Source organism: Anas acuta, chromosome 10 (assembly GCF_963932015.1).
Source record: "Anas acuta chromosome 10, bAnaAcu1.1, whole genome shotgun sequence".
In the NCBI taxonomy this organism is placed as follows: domain Eukaryota; kingdom Metazoa; phylum Chordata; class Aves; order Anseriformes; family Anatidae; genus Anas; species Anas acuta.
This window is the reverse complement of record NC_088988.1, coordinates 4,231,716-4,249,576: the sequence shown is the minus strand read 5'-3', so window position 1 is coordinate 4,249,576 and position 17,861 is coordinate 4,231,716. Positions and strand designations below refer to the sequence as shown.

General features: G+C 34.6%; 1 protein-coding gene across 4 annotated transcripts in view; it reads left to right on the top strand.

Annotated features, from left to right (window-relative positions):
- CDH13 (cadherin 13) overlaps window positions 1-17,861 on the top strand; it is a 479,864-nt gene that overhangs the window by 267,954 nt on the left and 194,049 nt on the right. For 2 of the 4 annotated variants that reach the window (XM_068693026.1, XM_068693025.1), the window contains exon 6: window positions 10,264-10,408. In XM_068693026.1, coding sequence (XP_068549127.1) covers window positions 10,264-10,408 — 145 coding nt within the window. Of the gene's footprint in view, window positions 1-3,110; window positions 5,868-6,852; window positions 6,983-10,263; window positions 10,409-17,861 lie in introns of those variants that run through there. The other 2 variants (XM_068693027.1, XM_068693029.1) reach the window with 2 other exon arrangements.

The following is a 17,861-nucleotide window of genomic DNA, read 5'->3' as shown; positions in this document are numbered from 1 at the left end:
CAGGTGCATTGAGTAGACGAGAGGCTGCCAGAGACTGACAGACAAGTTGAATGAGATTTAGCAGTGGAGTAAAAAATAATAATAAAAACAATACTGAAACTGACTGTATATGTGCAGACACAGGGTGCTTAAGAGTTCCTTATGATGGCAGTCAGGGTGCTGCAAAAGGGAGTGGCAGATGTTTTGCCTCATAACACAACATTTCTCAGCAAAGACTCTCTGTGAAGGTTTTTTTGTTTTGTTTTTGATATGCAGTTTGAAAGGGTTTCATAATGTATGACTCTTATGCTTTTAGTACAGTCATCTAAATCATATAGATACAAAGAAATTTCATCTAATTCTCTTGATCTGATTTCTACAGACTAACCTTTAAGGTGAAATTTAAAAAGACAACACAATTCCATCTTGCAAAGGTGTGGCAAGTACAGTGTAAGATATGCTGATACTGTTTTAAATTTTGAAGAGAGGAGCAATTTTATTTGCAGTATAAGCAAATTTCTCAGAAGGGAAAAAAAAGTTCACTGGGAAAATATTGTTTCCAACTTACCAAGTTTTTTCTCTTTGGTGACACTTAGAGGCCAAGCACACTTACTCCCTTCTTAGGGCTTTTAAGGACTCCTGGCTGTAGTTTATCACTTGAAAACTGACAGTGTGAAGATGAGACATCATCCCAGGAACACTGACAGAGCCAGAAAGCTGGGCAGCAAGGCAGCAGCATGCTGGGTGCCCTCCAGTGCAGCTCCTACAGGTGCTCTTGTAAGCCTGGTTTGTTGCTTTGAGATAGATAAACCTAGTTACACGTACATTAGGTGGGTAGAAGTTGAGTGATCCTTGACTTCTAAGACCTTTTCTTACCTATTTGTAGGAACAGATATTTTAAGCAATAATAACAAAGTAAAATATGTGTGTGATATATACCTGACATTTACACTGGCCTTTATTTCTTATGACTAAATAAGTCAGTTTTCTTGTCACCCCAGTTTTTTAGATCTTGGCTTTTTGTTGTTGATCTGATTAGTTATGGACTCTCTCTGACCCTGTTGCTTCTTGAATCCTTCTGAGAGATGAAATTCATTACAATCTTGCCACTTCTTACATGCTGTTTAGAGTGATTTTCAAGCAGTAAGAACAGTGCTGGAATACTGCTAGGAGCTATTTAAAAGTGCAAAGCCATTTTTCATCTTTTCTTACATATGTGTATTTTTTGCTTTTGTGGTACAGCATAGAGCCTAAAAATTCTGGCAGAGTTTGTTTTAATCCTTTTTTTCAGTACTACTTCTTTTTTTTTTTTTCTTTTTTTTTTTTTTTTTTTTTTACTTTTATTTTCTTTACTGCATTTTTGTTTGTTTGTTTGTTTGTTTTTGTGGTGATTAGACTTGATTGCTTTGTGAATTCTGATATCCCCTTCTCCTTCCTCCCCTTCCTCCCTCCCCCCCATTTTCAAGTGGCTCAACATGTGTTCTCTTGTGATATGGTAATATTTTAATTAGTTTTTATGTAATCATCCATAATACTTTTGCTCTGTGTGAAGTGCACATGCCTTTGTTTGAAGAGCTGTATTGCTCCACAGGTTCGAGGCATGTCCTTCTCATTTGCTCACTGAGGTTATTTTTGGAGTAGACGTTCTAATTTCATAATTCCCAGACAATATTTAACAGGAAGTATGTTTCAGAAGTAATTTTAATTCTATTTTTGTAGGTGTATGAGAGTCCCTTAAAAATGTGCAGCGGCTTTCTGTTGTGAGGACACAAACGTATTTTCAGTTGTTTTGTGTCTATACAGCTGTAGAAAAGTGCTTAATGGGGGAAAAATGAGACACTGAGAGGACAATTAGGTTTTCAAAGCTCTTTCAAAGGTGTTTTGATTTTAATAGGATATATTACCCAGTCTTGTAATGCACTTTGAAAATCACACTGTGCACATGTTGGTAGCTTAATAACCTTTGTAAATCTAATTTTACATCACTTGCTCAGCAAGAGATAGAATTTCACTATCAGTCTTGTATTTGGAGATCAAAAAACCTGGAAGCAAGCTTGATTTAAATTTTGCCTGGTGTATGGTTTTCATGAAATCATTTCATCTGTTTCCTCTCCCATCTTTTGCCTATATTATACATATAATTGATTTTCCTTTGAAATGCTCTGTTATGTTGCGTCAGTTGGTCCCATCAGTTATATCGTAACTAATCAGGATAGTTATGACCAATTTAAGCACCTAATACCTCATTTCCATTCACTTGTAAAATGGTGACAGTGATTTTGAGATCAGGCTTTCCACAACAAAGTAGAGAATTTTGTGATAGTATAAGTATTTTCCTTTCTCTGCTTCCAATTCCTTTGTTCACTGTGACATTTGCATAGCTAACCAGTAAAACCCGGTTTTCCCCTATGCAATTCAACTGTTGGGATTGTAGTGTCCCTAGACAGTGACGTTTGGATTTTATGAGGGGTGAATCTAGGGCATAAAATGGACGAAAGTTTTGAAAATTGATGGTTACTAGTGTTTGATCTTGTACATAAAACTAAATATTCCATGAACATAAGAAGGAATCTGGCATGTGCAAATAATTGCTTCTTACAAATATTTCAATCTTAAAAATATGAAATCTTTAAGTTTAAGTTACAAGAACTCACAATAGTACATTATCTGCTCCGGGCTGATGCAAATAATTGAAAATAGCACCTACTTCTTGATGATCAGTTTTGCTTTTAGTGTTTATAAACTACCCTGAGGAATAGGTGGTAAAAATATCAGATTGTTATCCATTTCATTTTCTTTTTCTTCATTAACATGCAAGAAAATTTCTACAACATTATTATTATTTTTAATGAGCTGCAAATTTTATAAAATTTGAAATTGGATTTAGTGTTGCCCTGTAGAAAAGACAGAGTTCATTTTGATATAAGCTTTCTCTAGTATTAAGTATCTACTAATAGATACTTTAGATACTTAATAGATTAAGTATCTAAATAAGTATCTATTAAGTATCTATTTTCTATAAATACTTAATGTATTCTTTTCTCCAAGGTTTATGCTATCATCATCTGTGTATATATATATATATTATTTTATTTTTTTTCTGTTTTCCTGTTTTGTGATCTTGTTCACAGGAAAGGGACCTTTTCATGCTGACAAAAGAGAAAAAAAATCAGGACTTAAGTTCTACAAGAAAATAGCACCTTTCTAGCAATATTGTGATTCAGAGAGACACAGCTGTGGGAAAAAAATACATTTACTGTGACACTAATAGCATAACAGTATATACATTCAATTAGATAGTGAATTCATTGCTTAGTTTAGTGCTATGAAAGAATTTACTATATTAAAACAACAACAACAGCAAACAACTAAAATGTATATATAGCATTTTAGCTTCATTTTGCAGCAATGAGCATTTTTCACTGATGGCATCTTCTAGGCATATTCTGTAAAGTGAACTGCAAATCAAGAGTGTTGGTGCTAGAAGACAGGCAGTGGTACTGCCAGTATGGAATAAAGAACCTGGAAAACTCCAAGTCCCATTATCACTAGATTTGTTTTCAAACTGGCACTAAGGAAGATCTGAGCTGCTCAATGCCAGCTGTTTCAGAGAGATGGAGGATTTCTGATGCTAGGCAAAGGGAGGTTCACATACAGTGTGCTTTTGGAGGTCAGCCTTTACTGAACAGAAAGTGGAAAAAGCAATGTCATTTTGCTTCCAATTTCTAGGGAAGAATAGACAGTAAGATATTCACACTACAAATATATGCTGTGAGTAAATGTGGAAAATAGACAGTAAGTTATTTAATTAATGAAACTTTTCTGACTTGGGCTGGTTTTGCTTAAAGAAAAACATTTGAAATGATGTGGAAATCTCATTGTTACTTATAGCCACATATAGGTAAACCCCTCTATGGACAAGTTCAACTGCAACTCAGATTTGAAAAGTTAAAGGTTGTTATTAGTAACAGCTGTATGAACTTTGAAAATGCAGTTTGTTGTATTTTCTCACCTCTGTTCATTATTATTATTAATTTATTTTTTGGGGTAACTTTGCTCTTGAGGCTTCTCTGGACACACCTGCACTTCCTGCAAAAAAAAGTTTTGCTATCAAATGACATCAAACTTCCAACATATATACAGCACAATTTCATGAAACATCCTTGCTTTACCCTTTCCTTCTGTTGTTCTATGGTCTTGTTATGAAGGATTAGACCACTCATTCCAGTTTGTTTTGCTGTTACTTCCCCAGTGAAGAGCTCTGCATAGGTGTGAGTAAATAAACTAACCCATGCTTTCTTACACGTCTAGTAAAGTAAATACATGTACATACTGTTCCTGTAGTTCTGTTTTTCTTAATGAGGTTCAAGTTCCAGGAAATTTAGAAAAGTAAAATCTCAGAAAGAATAAAGTTAAATTTTTATTCCCTGTTTCTTTGTTTGGAATTACTTGCTATTTTACAGTTCACAAACCAGAATAGTATGACACTGCAGTTGTGCTTCTTATGTGAATGACGATTAAAAATATTAAGAGCACTACATTGGCTGTTTATAATATTAAATTCCTCTTCCTTTTCACAAAGCTTCTATAAATATGTCTCCAAAGCCTTGCTTCTAATGTGATCAAAGAAGACGAAGTGACACTTGCCTAATGAAGAATTCATCCTTTGTCATTCTTTTGGGAGACAGAATTTGAGTTTTGTTGGAATTTTTGTTTAATTAATGCACACAGTTAAGAGGTAGTTGTGCTAAGAAAATGGAAACTATGAAATAACTGTTGGGTAATTTCAAGTGTAAGATAGGTCAGTGAAAGCTTTATTTTAGCAAGGTCATTGTTAAGGTTGATCAATGACCTAATCTGGGGAATACTGAACTGAACCCACTGTTACAGTTTGACACATCATTGCGAAGTTTATGGTGTGATATAAAGAAATATTAATTAAAGATGTTTTGAGGAATCTGCTACTCATATGAGCCCACTTATTTTCAAAACTCTCTTTCCCTTCTTCATTTGGACTTTAATGGTTCAGACATTTTGCTGAGTAGAATTGGATAATGATGCTACCATAAAATCATCTATTTTTAAACATACAGTTTTGGAGAATGCATTAAAGTGAAAACCTTTCAAATCATGTACTGCATACTAAAATTCCTACAATTGTTCTGAAAGAAAAAAATTATTTTATTTTATTTTTTGGATATTGGCTTTGATTTATATTCTTATTTTGTTAACTGAAGTTAAAAAAAAATAACAATAGAATGAAATTATATGAATTTGGAATCTGTTCCCACTGTAAATTCAGGCACTATTGCTTTCTTCAATTTGTAGACTGTATGAGGGTACAGTCTATGCATTGCCCAACTTACTGTTGTTTGCATTGAAAAAAATTGAGCATTCACAGAAGACTCAGTTGCTGTTTTAATTATTTTTTTAGTGGAATCTACATTACTGGAATTCTTTAAAGACTTTATAGAGAGTCATATTGATAAACATGGAAGTTTTGCAATGAAATCTGTATTTTCTGAGAGGAACTTAAGCACTTTGTGTAATAGGGCAGGTGTGCTAGGGCTGGCTAATTCACATGCAGGATCTAGCTCTGAATGTGAGACCCAAGTCTTCCATTACAGATAATTGCTATCTTTTTGCCATCATCCACACAACCTTGCTGAGGTAATTAATACCATCATCAAGTAGCTTGAGATAAAATTATCCATATCTATTAGAAACACCGCATGTTGGGTTTTATATCTTTGTCTCCCTTTGTGCCATATAATAATCAGCTAATATTTTATTCATATTCTTAATAGCAGGAAAATTTAATTGTAATGTGTCTAAATTATTGTCTTCTCTGAGTTGTTCTAGGTAATTAAAACAAATTTTGAATGCAACTTCTCAGTGTAAAGAGAATTTCTTTGCTACATTTTATGACCCAGAGAAAGCCAACTCTGTTTTCTTTCCTGAAAATTGCTTTTATGAAAGGTCCCTAAATCCATGAGGCTTTTTCTGTTGTCAATCCACACCTAGGAACTGATGATAAACTAACCTAACAGGTATTCTCAATGGTAATTCTAACCAAGGGAGGAACAAATAGAGCCAGGAGTGGTCTCTATAAATATGTACCTCACAATAATTGAGACTGGGGCAGGCAGTGGTACAGTAGTATTTGTAATGACACAGTACTTCTGTGAGATTTTTAGATGCAGGATGAGGCACATTTCCTCTGTCCACCTCACCATTTTCTGGCCTGCTTTTCCTGCTGTGGCGGCTGCCCCTCGTTGGCAGCCAGAGGCCCACCCAGCTGTGCTCCCTGTTCCCCTCCTTAATGCAGTGGGGGAGGGAAGCGACATGAAAAATTGGTTGGCTGAGATAAAAACAAAGCACCTGGGCAGTGTTTTTTGCTCTTTCTTAAATACCCTCTCCCTGGGGTGCCACCTTTGTTGCCAAGGGGCTCAGCTGCATCCTGAGGTGGGCCTGCCGTGGAACCATCTGGAACCATCCGGAAACAGTGTGAGGCAGCCCCGGCTTCTCCTCACAGAGACACCCGGCTGTTTGGGTGCTCCTTGCCCTGGGGACTGCACTATTCTGGAAAGCTGCTGTTTTTGCATACTCAAGCAACTGAATTTTTTTTTTTGGGGGGGTGAAGCCGCATGCAAGGACCACGTAGCAAAACCATCTGTTGAGCCAACTGGAAGAAATCTGTAAGAAACATTCTTATCAGCAACAAATTGGAAATTAAAATTAGAAAGCAGTTAATGACTAAAGAACCTGCATTAGACTTTGAAGATAATTGAGCTCTAAAAGATATTCCAGGTTTACTTTATGAAAAGCTTTAAATTTATGATATAATTTGGTGTGGTCCATTGGCTGGCTGGCTGCAAAGTAAAAACAGACATTTATATGCAAAGAAGGAATGTGGCTATCCAGAATCATTTCACCAAAAGCAATAAATGAACGGAAACAACCGTCCTGTGAAGAGAAACCTTTGAAACTGCTTGAAGTAATGGTAAGGTTGAGATTGGTAATCTTTTCCTGTAAATGTTATTGCTGACTACCGTAGTGGAAAGAAATCAAGTCTATATAAATTACAAAAGAATACTTAAAAGAGGTTTGAACAGCTTAGAAAAGCTTACTAAACTTCCGATTAAATCCTTAAGAGTTTGAGTGGACAAACAGGCTAAAATCTGTTCATGCCTGCAGTTTTCAGTGTTACATTGCTTCGTCTTGTTTTATTGGTGTGCTTAATTTTATCAGTGTTTCTCAGTTACCTTAACAGCAATGGCCAAGGTCTGCTTTGTATACTATCATGGCAATTTTTGTTGTGAAGCATGAGGTTCTTATGAACCCTTGACTATCCTTTGTAGTTTGTGTGTATTCTTTTGTCAGAAATGAGATTGGGATTTAGTCTTTGGAATTCCTGAAAATACGGTTGGTTAGATTATGATGAATGTAACTTTATCCTTATGAATGTAATTTCCCAACTTTTAAGTTGAAATATGAGAAGCATAGTCAGTCTTATCAGGTTTTCACATAATACCTAGCTACAGAGCTCTGCAGGCTTTTATTTATTTATTTATTTTGTCAGTTTGCCTAAATCTATCTATGCTTACCATTTTTCTTTCAAGTTATGTTGTTGTAATCAGACAGGAACTTAGATACTTTCTGAATGTTAAATTACAGTCTGTTGCTATCAAAAGAAAGTGCAGTATCTGTCATACATCAGTCAAGTTTTATATTAAAAACAGGAAAGCCTATCTAGTTTTTTTTTGTTTGTTTGTTTTCTTTATTGAAAGACTGAAATCTCACTCTTCTGATAGTTAGACACAATCTAATTTTCCACTGGTTTTATTTACAGCCTGTTTAAGGTAATTTTTTCTGTGCCAGTATTGTCTTTTTCTTAAATACTACTTTCCATTGCATGTGCTTTTTGTTTTCTTAAGGTAAAGTATATTTTCCCTGGTGCTTTTTTTGTTTGTTTTGTTTTGGGGGTATGGTTTGTGTAAGACAAGATCTAGGCAAGCATTTTTTTGTGTATCAGCCAGATAAAGACAGGTGGTTGTGAATAGGTGCTGCAGGCTTTTAATATCTTCTACAGAATGGTTAGGACCTACAATTTACTGTGCAAAGACTAATAAAAATGAAGTCTTCTGTCATCTTAATAAAATGAAGCAGACAACATGTAACACTTTTTTGGACATGTTACTGGAATATTTTTGGCAAGGAGGACTCAGAACCAGTGGACTTAATGATACTTATTAATAACTGCAATAGATCTATTGTGTCTCCTATTCTCTTCCTGCAGACTTCCACAGGTTAAGGAAACAGACAAATGTTAGATCAAGCTTTGCTTTAGATCACTTGCAATTTCTGTGAAAGCAGCTGAAGTAGTTATTTTAAACCTAGGAAAGCCTTTGTTCTGTCCAGTGAGAAATGTATCTACTTAATATTGAGACAGAGATTAAGAGCAAGTTATCTTGAATTTGAAAGTGAATTTGCTGGAATTTCACAGAAAAATATTTCTATTCTTTCATTCCCCAAAGCAATTAACATAGTTTTGATGAGTCAACATTTACTTAGATAAATCTTTCTGTCAGCAGTTTATAACTGTATCTAAAGTTTTATCTAGCTTTAATGTAGTTCAGAAATAACACTGCCTTTTCCTTCCTAGTTCTCCTCACATCATACACAATCCTAAAATTATTACATTGGCTTCAGAGTCCAATGTTCTTCAAGGCCTCAAATGTGAAGGGGCATGTTCCCCCATAACACTTCAGCTGTGCTGATGCCATGAGTCAGTTGTCTTCATGTCAGAGCATTTATTGGCTGTTAAGCCAACAAATCTAGTAAAAAACATCATTTTTATCTAGTAAAAAAAAAATAACATTTGGAAAAGCTTGATAGAGAAATTACTTGAGAAATGAGGATGAGCAAAGTAAGTAGATGCTAAAATGGACTGTGACACTATTTACAAATGGTGCGATGAGACATCTTGCTTACAACATGAATACTCCTACTTATATCCTGCAAGTTTAGCTATGAAAGTAGAATTCATAAGTGTAACAAACGACATAGATGTGATGATAAACATCCATTGTTATAAGGAATTAGAATTCTGACCTAATTCCTGGTAGGATTTATCACCAATTTATAAATAACTTACAGATATAAGATGTGGCAATATCTTATAATAAATAAATAAACAGAAATAAATAAGCAGAATAAACAAAGTGCTCAGAGACTTCAGCCCCTGCTACTACCACTTTCTCAGGGGAAAAAAAAAAGAAGAAAATGATGTTAACGTCTGTGCCCAAGTCCATTTTCTGGCTGGCTTAACTCCCTTTAAGAGTTGGGTTTAGGGATGGGTAGAGTGGGTGCAAATGATAACTGTCTCTCTGATACATTTATTACTGTTTTTACCGATGTCATGGTGAAGAGAGAATTGCAAGTATAGAATGCAGCTGCAGTCTAAACTGACCCTTTTTGTCATCATGTATAAGAAGTTTTAGTATGGTTTGCCCTAATGATGAAGTTTTAGTAACTAATTCTGATTTTTTCCATCAAAAGAAGATTGAGATATGCATGATATAATCTTGCTTTCCAGGTTTCGGGAAGTAAAAAAAAAAAAATATGTGGCCATATGTGGCTTTTTGCCCAGCAGATGTTTTCGTACACCTGGATGTGAGGGGGTGTGTGTGCATATATACCTGTTTATATAAAACTGCATATGTTTTGTCCTTTTATACTTTATTTAAAAAAAATGAACTATCAAAAATATCTAACATAATACCTCATGCCGTGATCACTGAGAAAATGTATTTAATGTCCAAGGCACTAAGGCACTCTTGCCTTTTAAAAAAAAAAAAAAAAAAAAAAAGGAAAAGAAAGCTCTTAACAGCGCATTAGAAGATATGTCAATTATACTATGATAGTTCCATACTTGTACTCTTTAAATGTGGTTGAGAAAAGTAAAGGAACAAATTATAAACAAATCTTCCCGTGATTAGTATCAAATTTGGGAGTCTTTTTTTCCTTATACTCTACCCATTTCATTCTTCAGGGAATGTGGTATTTTCAATCTATGAAAAGATATCCTGATGTGAATGTACATCTGTCATTTGCTTAGATTTAAAACCTGCTGTGACCCTAGTCCAAGTGAATGGGCTGGAAGTGGTAACGCTGGCAAGGTCTGTTACCACAGTACTGATGGGAGCTTTTTTTCTTATTCTTTGTTCACTGTGATAATGAACAACTTCCCTCCTTTTTTTTTTTTTTTTTTTCTTTATACAGCTGGAAGTTGAGGTCACAGATTTAAGCGGAAAAGTCATTGATGGGCCAGTCCGCCTAGATATTTCCGTTATTGATCAGAATGATAACAGACCAATGTTCAAAGAAGGACCTTATGTTGGTCACGTCATGGAAGGATCCCCTACAGGTAAGTCCATGCCAGTCATATATCTGTATAGGCATACTGAAATGAAATCTGGATTCAAATACATACAATTTTGTGAATATTTAATAGTCATGGAAGCTTAATGTGGTGATGTGCTTTGCTTACTCTGAATGAGGATAGATATTCCCTTTCAATTCCTTGTATTGTATGTTGATAGGACTAGAACTAGGTGTTATACTTTGTTCATACTTTATTATTTATGCAGTTCATAGAAATCATGTTGACTTTTTAGTGAGTTTAGCATTTCTGCATATAATTGCTAGTGTTTGATCAACTGTAGCTGTGATTAAAAAAAAATAAATCACGTTTCATGTAAAGTTTACTTTCGTTGTGACAAGTACGTAACAAACCAACAAGGCAACTTAGACTATTTCTTCATTCAAGCAAGGAACATGCTTCATATTTTATAATTATGGCTGCCATTTGGAACACTATCTCTTTCCTACTGTAGTTCTTTATCACATTATTGATTTACTTCAGATATTGATTGCTTACTAAGAATTCAAAAAAAACTTCCTTACACTGTTCTACTTCCATTCTCCTTGTGTTGTAACTAGTTTCATCATAAACTTAGGATACATTACTATCAATTTTCTCTGAAATTTCTAAGCATAAATCATTCAACAGTATGGAACACTAGAATCACTAAGCACATCACTGGACCAACTTTATTTTCTCATTCATACTACAGCTTCTTTTTGTTATACCTACTTAAATAAACATTACTAGACCACTGATGCAGGTGATGTAGTTCTACTAAATTCAATGCCCCCAAATCCAGCGTTTCAGCAACAGAAAATGATATGAAACAGCTCAAACTCTGCAGTGTTTAAGCCTCTAATGTATGAGCTGTGTGCTTCTGCAACCCTTCCAGTAGTCTCATTTCTCTGCATCAAAGCAGAAGCTTAGTCCTCTTATGCGCTAGGCGCCCTTCACAGACAATATGTTGTGTAATATTTAGCTGTGATTTAATTCCAGGCTATGGGACGATATTTGATTGGTATTTGCTGGATGTTCTTTCTTTCCTCAACCTATATAAAAAACTCTTTTCACTGCTAAGGATTTTTTTTTTTTTTTTAATTGGTAGTTCTGTTTTTGCTCATCAACAATTCTTGCTTTTTTTTTCCTTTTATTGAAATTTCTGCTTCTAATTCAGTATGTGTTCCTCAGTCCAACTACCACTGAATTCTTTAATTCCATAATCCATTTTCTCTTGCTTCTTTTTGATATTTTTCCATGTAACATTTGACATCATCATTGTCTTACCAGTTAATCAAAGTTTAAATAATTTTGTTCAACTTCATCTTTTTGTGTTATCCTCTCCCTCTTTCCCCCAGGTATTCATCCTGTTAAACTTCATAAGCTCATTTTTTTTGTGTGTCAGGAACAACAATATTTGTAAAATTATTTTGTGCAAAAATGAATCTGTGTAATCAATGTCAGCAAGAATCTGTCATAGCTCTGTACACAGAGCTATGGCATCTGCTCAACAACAATTTTACATTGTTTACATCTGTTTTTCATACTTCTCCAAACTTTATGGCATGTATCTTAAATTTATTCATCAGGTTCTGCTGTTGTGCTGCTCCCAATCAATAGTTCCACTGCACAGCTTGATAGAAACCTTTATGTTCATGCGTTTGCATGTATGATTCTTGATTCCTTCTTATTGTATTAATATTGTATTGTTGTGTTTCTACTCTGAAACTTTTAAAAGAAAGGGTTTGCATGCTATGTATAACCTGAATTCCTATCACAGGCATCTTCATTCCAGCTAGAAATCAAACCCATTCATTGAAAAGTGTTTTTCAGTTAAAAAAAATAAAAAATCACTAATATATATGTGTCTTGGATCTGTATTTAAGATCACTGGGTCAAGTAAGTGTCCGTGGGTTCCAATAATTCAGTGATTAGAGATATGTAATTATATAGGCAAAGATACATGCTGTGAAACTTGTCAGAAAGATTTTGATGCCTTGGTAATGGATCAGATGGGATTTAGGGATTATTTTGCTTTAAGTCATTCATTGCTAGGTTCCTGTGTGTTTTCTTGTGGGGCCATAATTTTAGCATTCACAAACCCTGGAATTTTCTAGTGGCTTTTCATATATTTATTTCCATGTATTTTAATTTTATTAAATTTTATTAAATTTTATTAAATTTAAACATGTACATTGTTTATCACTCACTGAAAATATTTATTGGAAATATTGGAGAACTACTAATTAATTTTGGAGATAGTATTGGAAATTTAAATTCATAAATCTTCATTTTAATATTCAAATTAAGCTTTACGTTGGACTTCCTTCATGTTGCTCTAAGACATGTTCTATCTTTTTGTTTCCTGAAATACCATGTCTACTTAGTTATTTGAAAGTTTAGTTCCTTAATTATGGAAAGACACAAACTTGCTTTTGCGGTGATCACTATATCAATAGGAATGCTAAAGTGATGATTGTCTCAATTTTTCTAAAAAATCGTGCATTATATTTTACAAGCTTAAAATTCTCTAAGTTAAGTTTACGGGAGAACAGTGAAATATTGTGCTATGCCCCTTTTAAGAATCTTCTTTTTTGTTGCCACTGAAACTAGTTACAAGTAGAAAAATCACAAGAACGCATGGAAACAGTATGTATTTATTTATTTTTAATTATTCATAAATTAGATGAATTTTGTGTATTGTCCCAGTGCAGATGTGTTTTGGTGGTGTTTTAAGATGTTGTCTGTGTTGCTAAGGCCGTGCTTTTCACAGAATCACAGAATTTCTAGGCTGGAAGAGACCTCAAGATCATCGAGCCCAACCTCTGACCTAACGCTAACAGTCCCCACTAAACCATATCCCTAAGCTCTACATCTAAACGTCTTTTAAAGACCTCCAGGGATGATGACTCCACCACTTCCCTGGGCAGCCTGTTCCAGTGCCTAACAACCCTTTCAGTAAAGAAGTTCTTCCTAACATCCAACCTAAAACTCCCCTGGCACAACTTTAGCCCATTCTCCCTCGTCCTGTCACCAGGCATATGGGAGAAGAGACCAATCCCCACCTTTCTACAGCCTCCTTTAAGGTACCTATACAGAGCAATAAGGTCACCCCTGAGCCTCCTTTTCTCCAGGCTGAACAAGCCCAGCTCCCTCAGCCACTCCTCGTAGGACTTGCTCTCCAGGCCCCTCACCAGCTTCGTCGCTCTTCTCTGGACTCGCTCATTGTTTTGATTCACCTTTAGTTTGTGTGATTTTTGAACTGACAGTAATCACCACTGGTTATTTTGATAGTTAGGATATGTATGGCATCACATTATGGCAGATGCAAATGCCTGGGCATAGAGAATACAAAATATTATATTCATTACACTTAAAAAAAAAAAAAAAAAAAATCAAGCTAGGGCTTGCCATAACTTATAACTTATTTTCTGATTAACGTATTTGAATGGTAGCTGATATAGTAATATATTTATTGATATATTTTCATGGAGTGATTCCATGATAATAGGTAGTTATGGGTAATTGGTTTTAATGAAAAACTGTGAAATTCCTGAAAGAACCTTAGTCACACTCTAACAAATGTACACTCAAATATATGTTTAAATTTACTAAAGACAGTTTTAGTTTTAGATTTTTAAGGTATCCTTTTCCTGGACAAACAGCGAAGTTGATGGCTATGTATTTTTTTGTGAAAAAAAAAAAATCTACTAGAGAAATAGGCTTTTATTTTTATTTTATTTTTACTTTTGTTGGTTACTGTATTCTCTAATTTCGAACAGGGTACTGAATTCAGCATCTATTGCATCAGGGAAATAATAGATGACCCTGAATCATTGACAACTATGGTGTGTTTTTTACTGACTGTAATGGGTTTTATGGTAACTGTACTGCTGATTTCTCACCTTTTTGTTTTCTAAGTTATGACCCAGTTTATTTCCTATTGATCTCTGGTCTATCAAGCTGCCAACTCTAGGGTCTGTGCCCTACTGCTGATTCAGTGAATTAATGAATGACTTATTTTATGGATTATATAAGCAGAAGCATTTGGGTATGTCTCACTCCTTAAAGAATGAAAAGAGAAGGCTGGTTAAATGAACATGGCAGCCATCTCATTTCACTTGCTGGAGGCATTTAGCAGAAATTATTTTAAACACATTTGACATTATGTGACTTGTAACAATATGCTGCAAGCCCAACAGGGTAAAATCTTAACTGAAGTGGTTGGAAAAATTGCTCAAGAATTGCATTTAAAAAAACTTCAGCAATGAACAATAGCCTGAATACATTGCATTTCAGCTGAAGAGCCCCAAAGCAGGACTGATAGATGTCTACAAATAATTGCTGGAAATAAAGGAATGTTTAAAAATCTTCAAAGAGGCAAACAGAAGGAATTAAGAATAGTAGCCTAGAGGGATGTTCAGTATCACAAAACAATTATTTGTAAAAATTGATAAAGCATGAGGAAGGGTCTGTAGTACTAAGTACTGTTGACAGCTGTGGGCTTTTAATAGGACATGGCTATGATTTGGATAAATAAAAACTGGTTCTTAAGATGGTGGCTTCTTATTGAGAGCAACCTGCTAGTATATTCTTTTCATAATTCAACTAACTAGCAGTTTAGTACACTTATGAATGAAAATGAGATTGGATATAATAGATGAGAATCAAAAGATACCAGGAAAGGTAAACTCCAGGAAGTCTGGCTTAGCAAAATGGTGAGGATATATAACATAAAACCTCTTCCTTTGTCTCTTATGTGCCAGTAGTCATCCTCAATACATTGCAGATGCAGTAGTCTTTTCTGGTCTGTGGTTTTTAATTCCTTGATATGCCTTCTGATTTATGAGGTAAGGTTACCAAAGCTTTAAAATGACAAATTGTGTTGAATTTGGTGAGTTCTCCAGGACCACTTCTTCCTTGTGATGTGTAAATTCAGTAATATTGGGGGGAAAACCCACAGGGGTGCTTTTAAGAACTTTCACAAAGAGCCATCAGAAGAGAATAGTAAAGCAAAAAAGTCTTTTTGTCTCAAGTAACATCTGAAGTTCTCCAGTGCCTTCTGATTCCATCTGCATTACGGTAAGATGGTATTTCTTCTTACTTCAAACATTTTTGTCAGAATAAGTTACCAAATTGTGCATATGCATACACTTATTTGTGTGGTTTTATACACATTGCAACCATTTTGAAAATAAAGATGATGCTCTTTCTGGAAGATGAATTTGGAGGGGTAGTTCAGGATATCAAAACTTAAATAGCATAAAAACAAAAACAGTGTAAATATCAACACCTCTTTAAATAAGAACTAAGCATCACTTGATGTTGTAAGTCTGAAGAAGAATGGATTGTATATATGTATTGTGCAGATTTGCACTTTGAATTTTATTCAAAGTATGACAGGGAGATTTGCAAAGGTTTGGAAAGTTCCACACAGAAAATCTGCAATTGATTTAAAGGAATGCAAACATACTGTGTAAAACTATTTTGCCAAACAAAATGCTTTCCACAGCAGAGTATTCAGGAGCAAATACTTGAAAAGCAGTTTGAGTGAAGATAGAGTTCATGACCATAATGAGAGTAAAATATAGAATGTTTGAATAAGAATCGCAGGAAATGTAATCAAAGTAAAGAGCCACATTTTGATACATCTCGAAGTGTAGTTCTAAGTAAAAGCATGTACTTGAAGTAGTGCTGACACTAATGATGATCTTAAAACAGTGAAAAAGTGAGTTCAAGACACAGCAAAAATGGTTTAGTGCTTACAATGTATAAGGAGAATCAAATAATTACAATCACTTATTGATATTTCTTTTGATATGAGGGATTGTGATAAACTCTTTAGAGTATGCAGCTACAAAAAATTCTACCGTGCTTACCAAAGCAAATATCAAACATACATTTAACTTTTGTGTGATGGAGGCTTGTATATATTCCTTGTAGAACTACTTTGTGTGGTATGGCAATATTGATGCATTTTGGTACTAGAATAGAAGCTATTATTGGCTCTTTGTTGTGATTTTTGTTGTGATTTTTATTTATAGGAATCTCACCATACCATAAATTAAATCTTTAATAGCATGCCTACTAGACCATGTCTTGGTCTCAACGGGGTGGGCATGATCTGCTAGCCCTGAAGAAAGTACTTCTCACTGTGTATTTATTGTACTGGCTTGATCCAAATTACTTTTTTTTTTTTCCAACCTAAGGTAAACAAAAGAAGTTTTTGTTATTTTTTCTTTCACTTGTTCATTTATGAGAAAAAAATACTGGGGAAAAGCTTGTAAAGGTATGGTTTAGCTTTACATCATGTGTGTAACCCAGAGCTAAAAAATGGTTCAGTGGTACATATACTTGAGAGAGGTAAAAAAAAGCTCGTCTTTGAGCCACTTTGGCCTTGCCTCTGATTAACAGAACTGTTGCAAACGTGAGTGTATATTACAACCCCACTTATGGGTGGTGCTTTAACAGGTTCTGAAGACCTATCAATTCAATCTCATTTTCTGCCTGCTAGCTGCTTAAGGTATATAATGTCCGAGCTCATTATTTCATTTTAAAATATTCATAGTTTTGCTAAAATCAGCAGTAGAGAACTTAGAAGTATATATAGATCTGAGCTGCAAAGCTGGAATGTCTCAGTAAAATCCACCTCAAAACTATCTCCAAGTTAAATACTTGAACTTGAGCTTTTTTGATTCAGAGCAATGTCTCTTGCAGAAATACTTTGATTTTAGTGGAGGTTTGAAATGTCACACAGTTAATTATGAAACTTATTACTATGAGCTGTTGTAGAAAACAAAAGTATAAATTGGTTCAAGGAATTTGATTTATCCAGGGCGAAAAACTTCCTAAATGGCTTAGTTATTCTGTATTATGGTATTTAATTAGATTCTGGCCTAGGAAGCCTCTGATTTAAAGGAAACAGAATATAGAAAAATCTATCTTTAGAGATACAAACTGCTATGATGAGTTACATCTAAAGCCTAGCATCCCATCTCCCTCAGTAGATGATTATGAGAAAAGTATATTAAAAAGGATTGTATGTTCTGTGTACCAATGTGGGTAGTTTTATGCATACTTTAAATGTTAACCACAAACTAGCAATCTTTTCTTAGGATTAATCATTTGCCTTTCAATAAATATGTACTTGTGTCTGTGAAGCGTTTTGTAATCTAGCCTGTAAATATAAAGGACGTGAAGTAGTTAGACTTAGCTTAGGGATCCTGGTATTCTAGTTATTGTCTATGTATAAAAATGTCTATATACAAAGAAAACAAAAGATGTTCTGTATCTATAAATAACATGTAGTTCTACTGTAGCAGAGAAGGATGTACATCTAAACTAACACCCTTGTGTGTTTTTGGAGGAACTTGAGAGGATCAACCCATTGAAGTATTATCCAGTCATTAACAGGTTGCCCATCAGTGCCAGTGTGGTTAAACCAGCACCTTCTGAG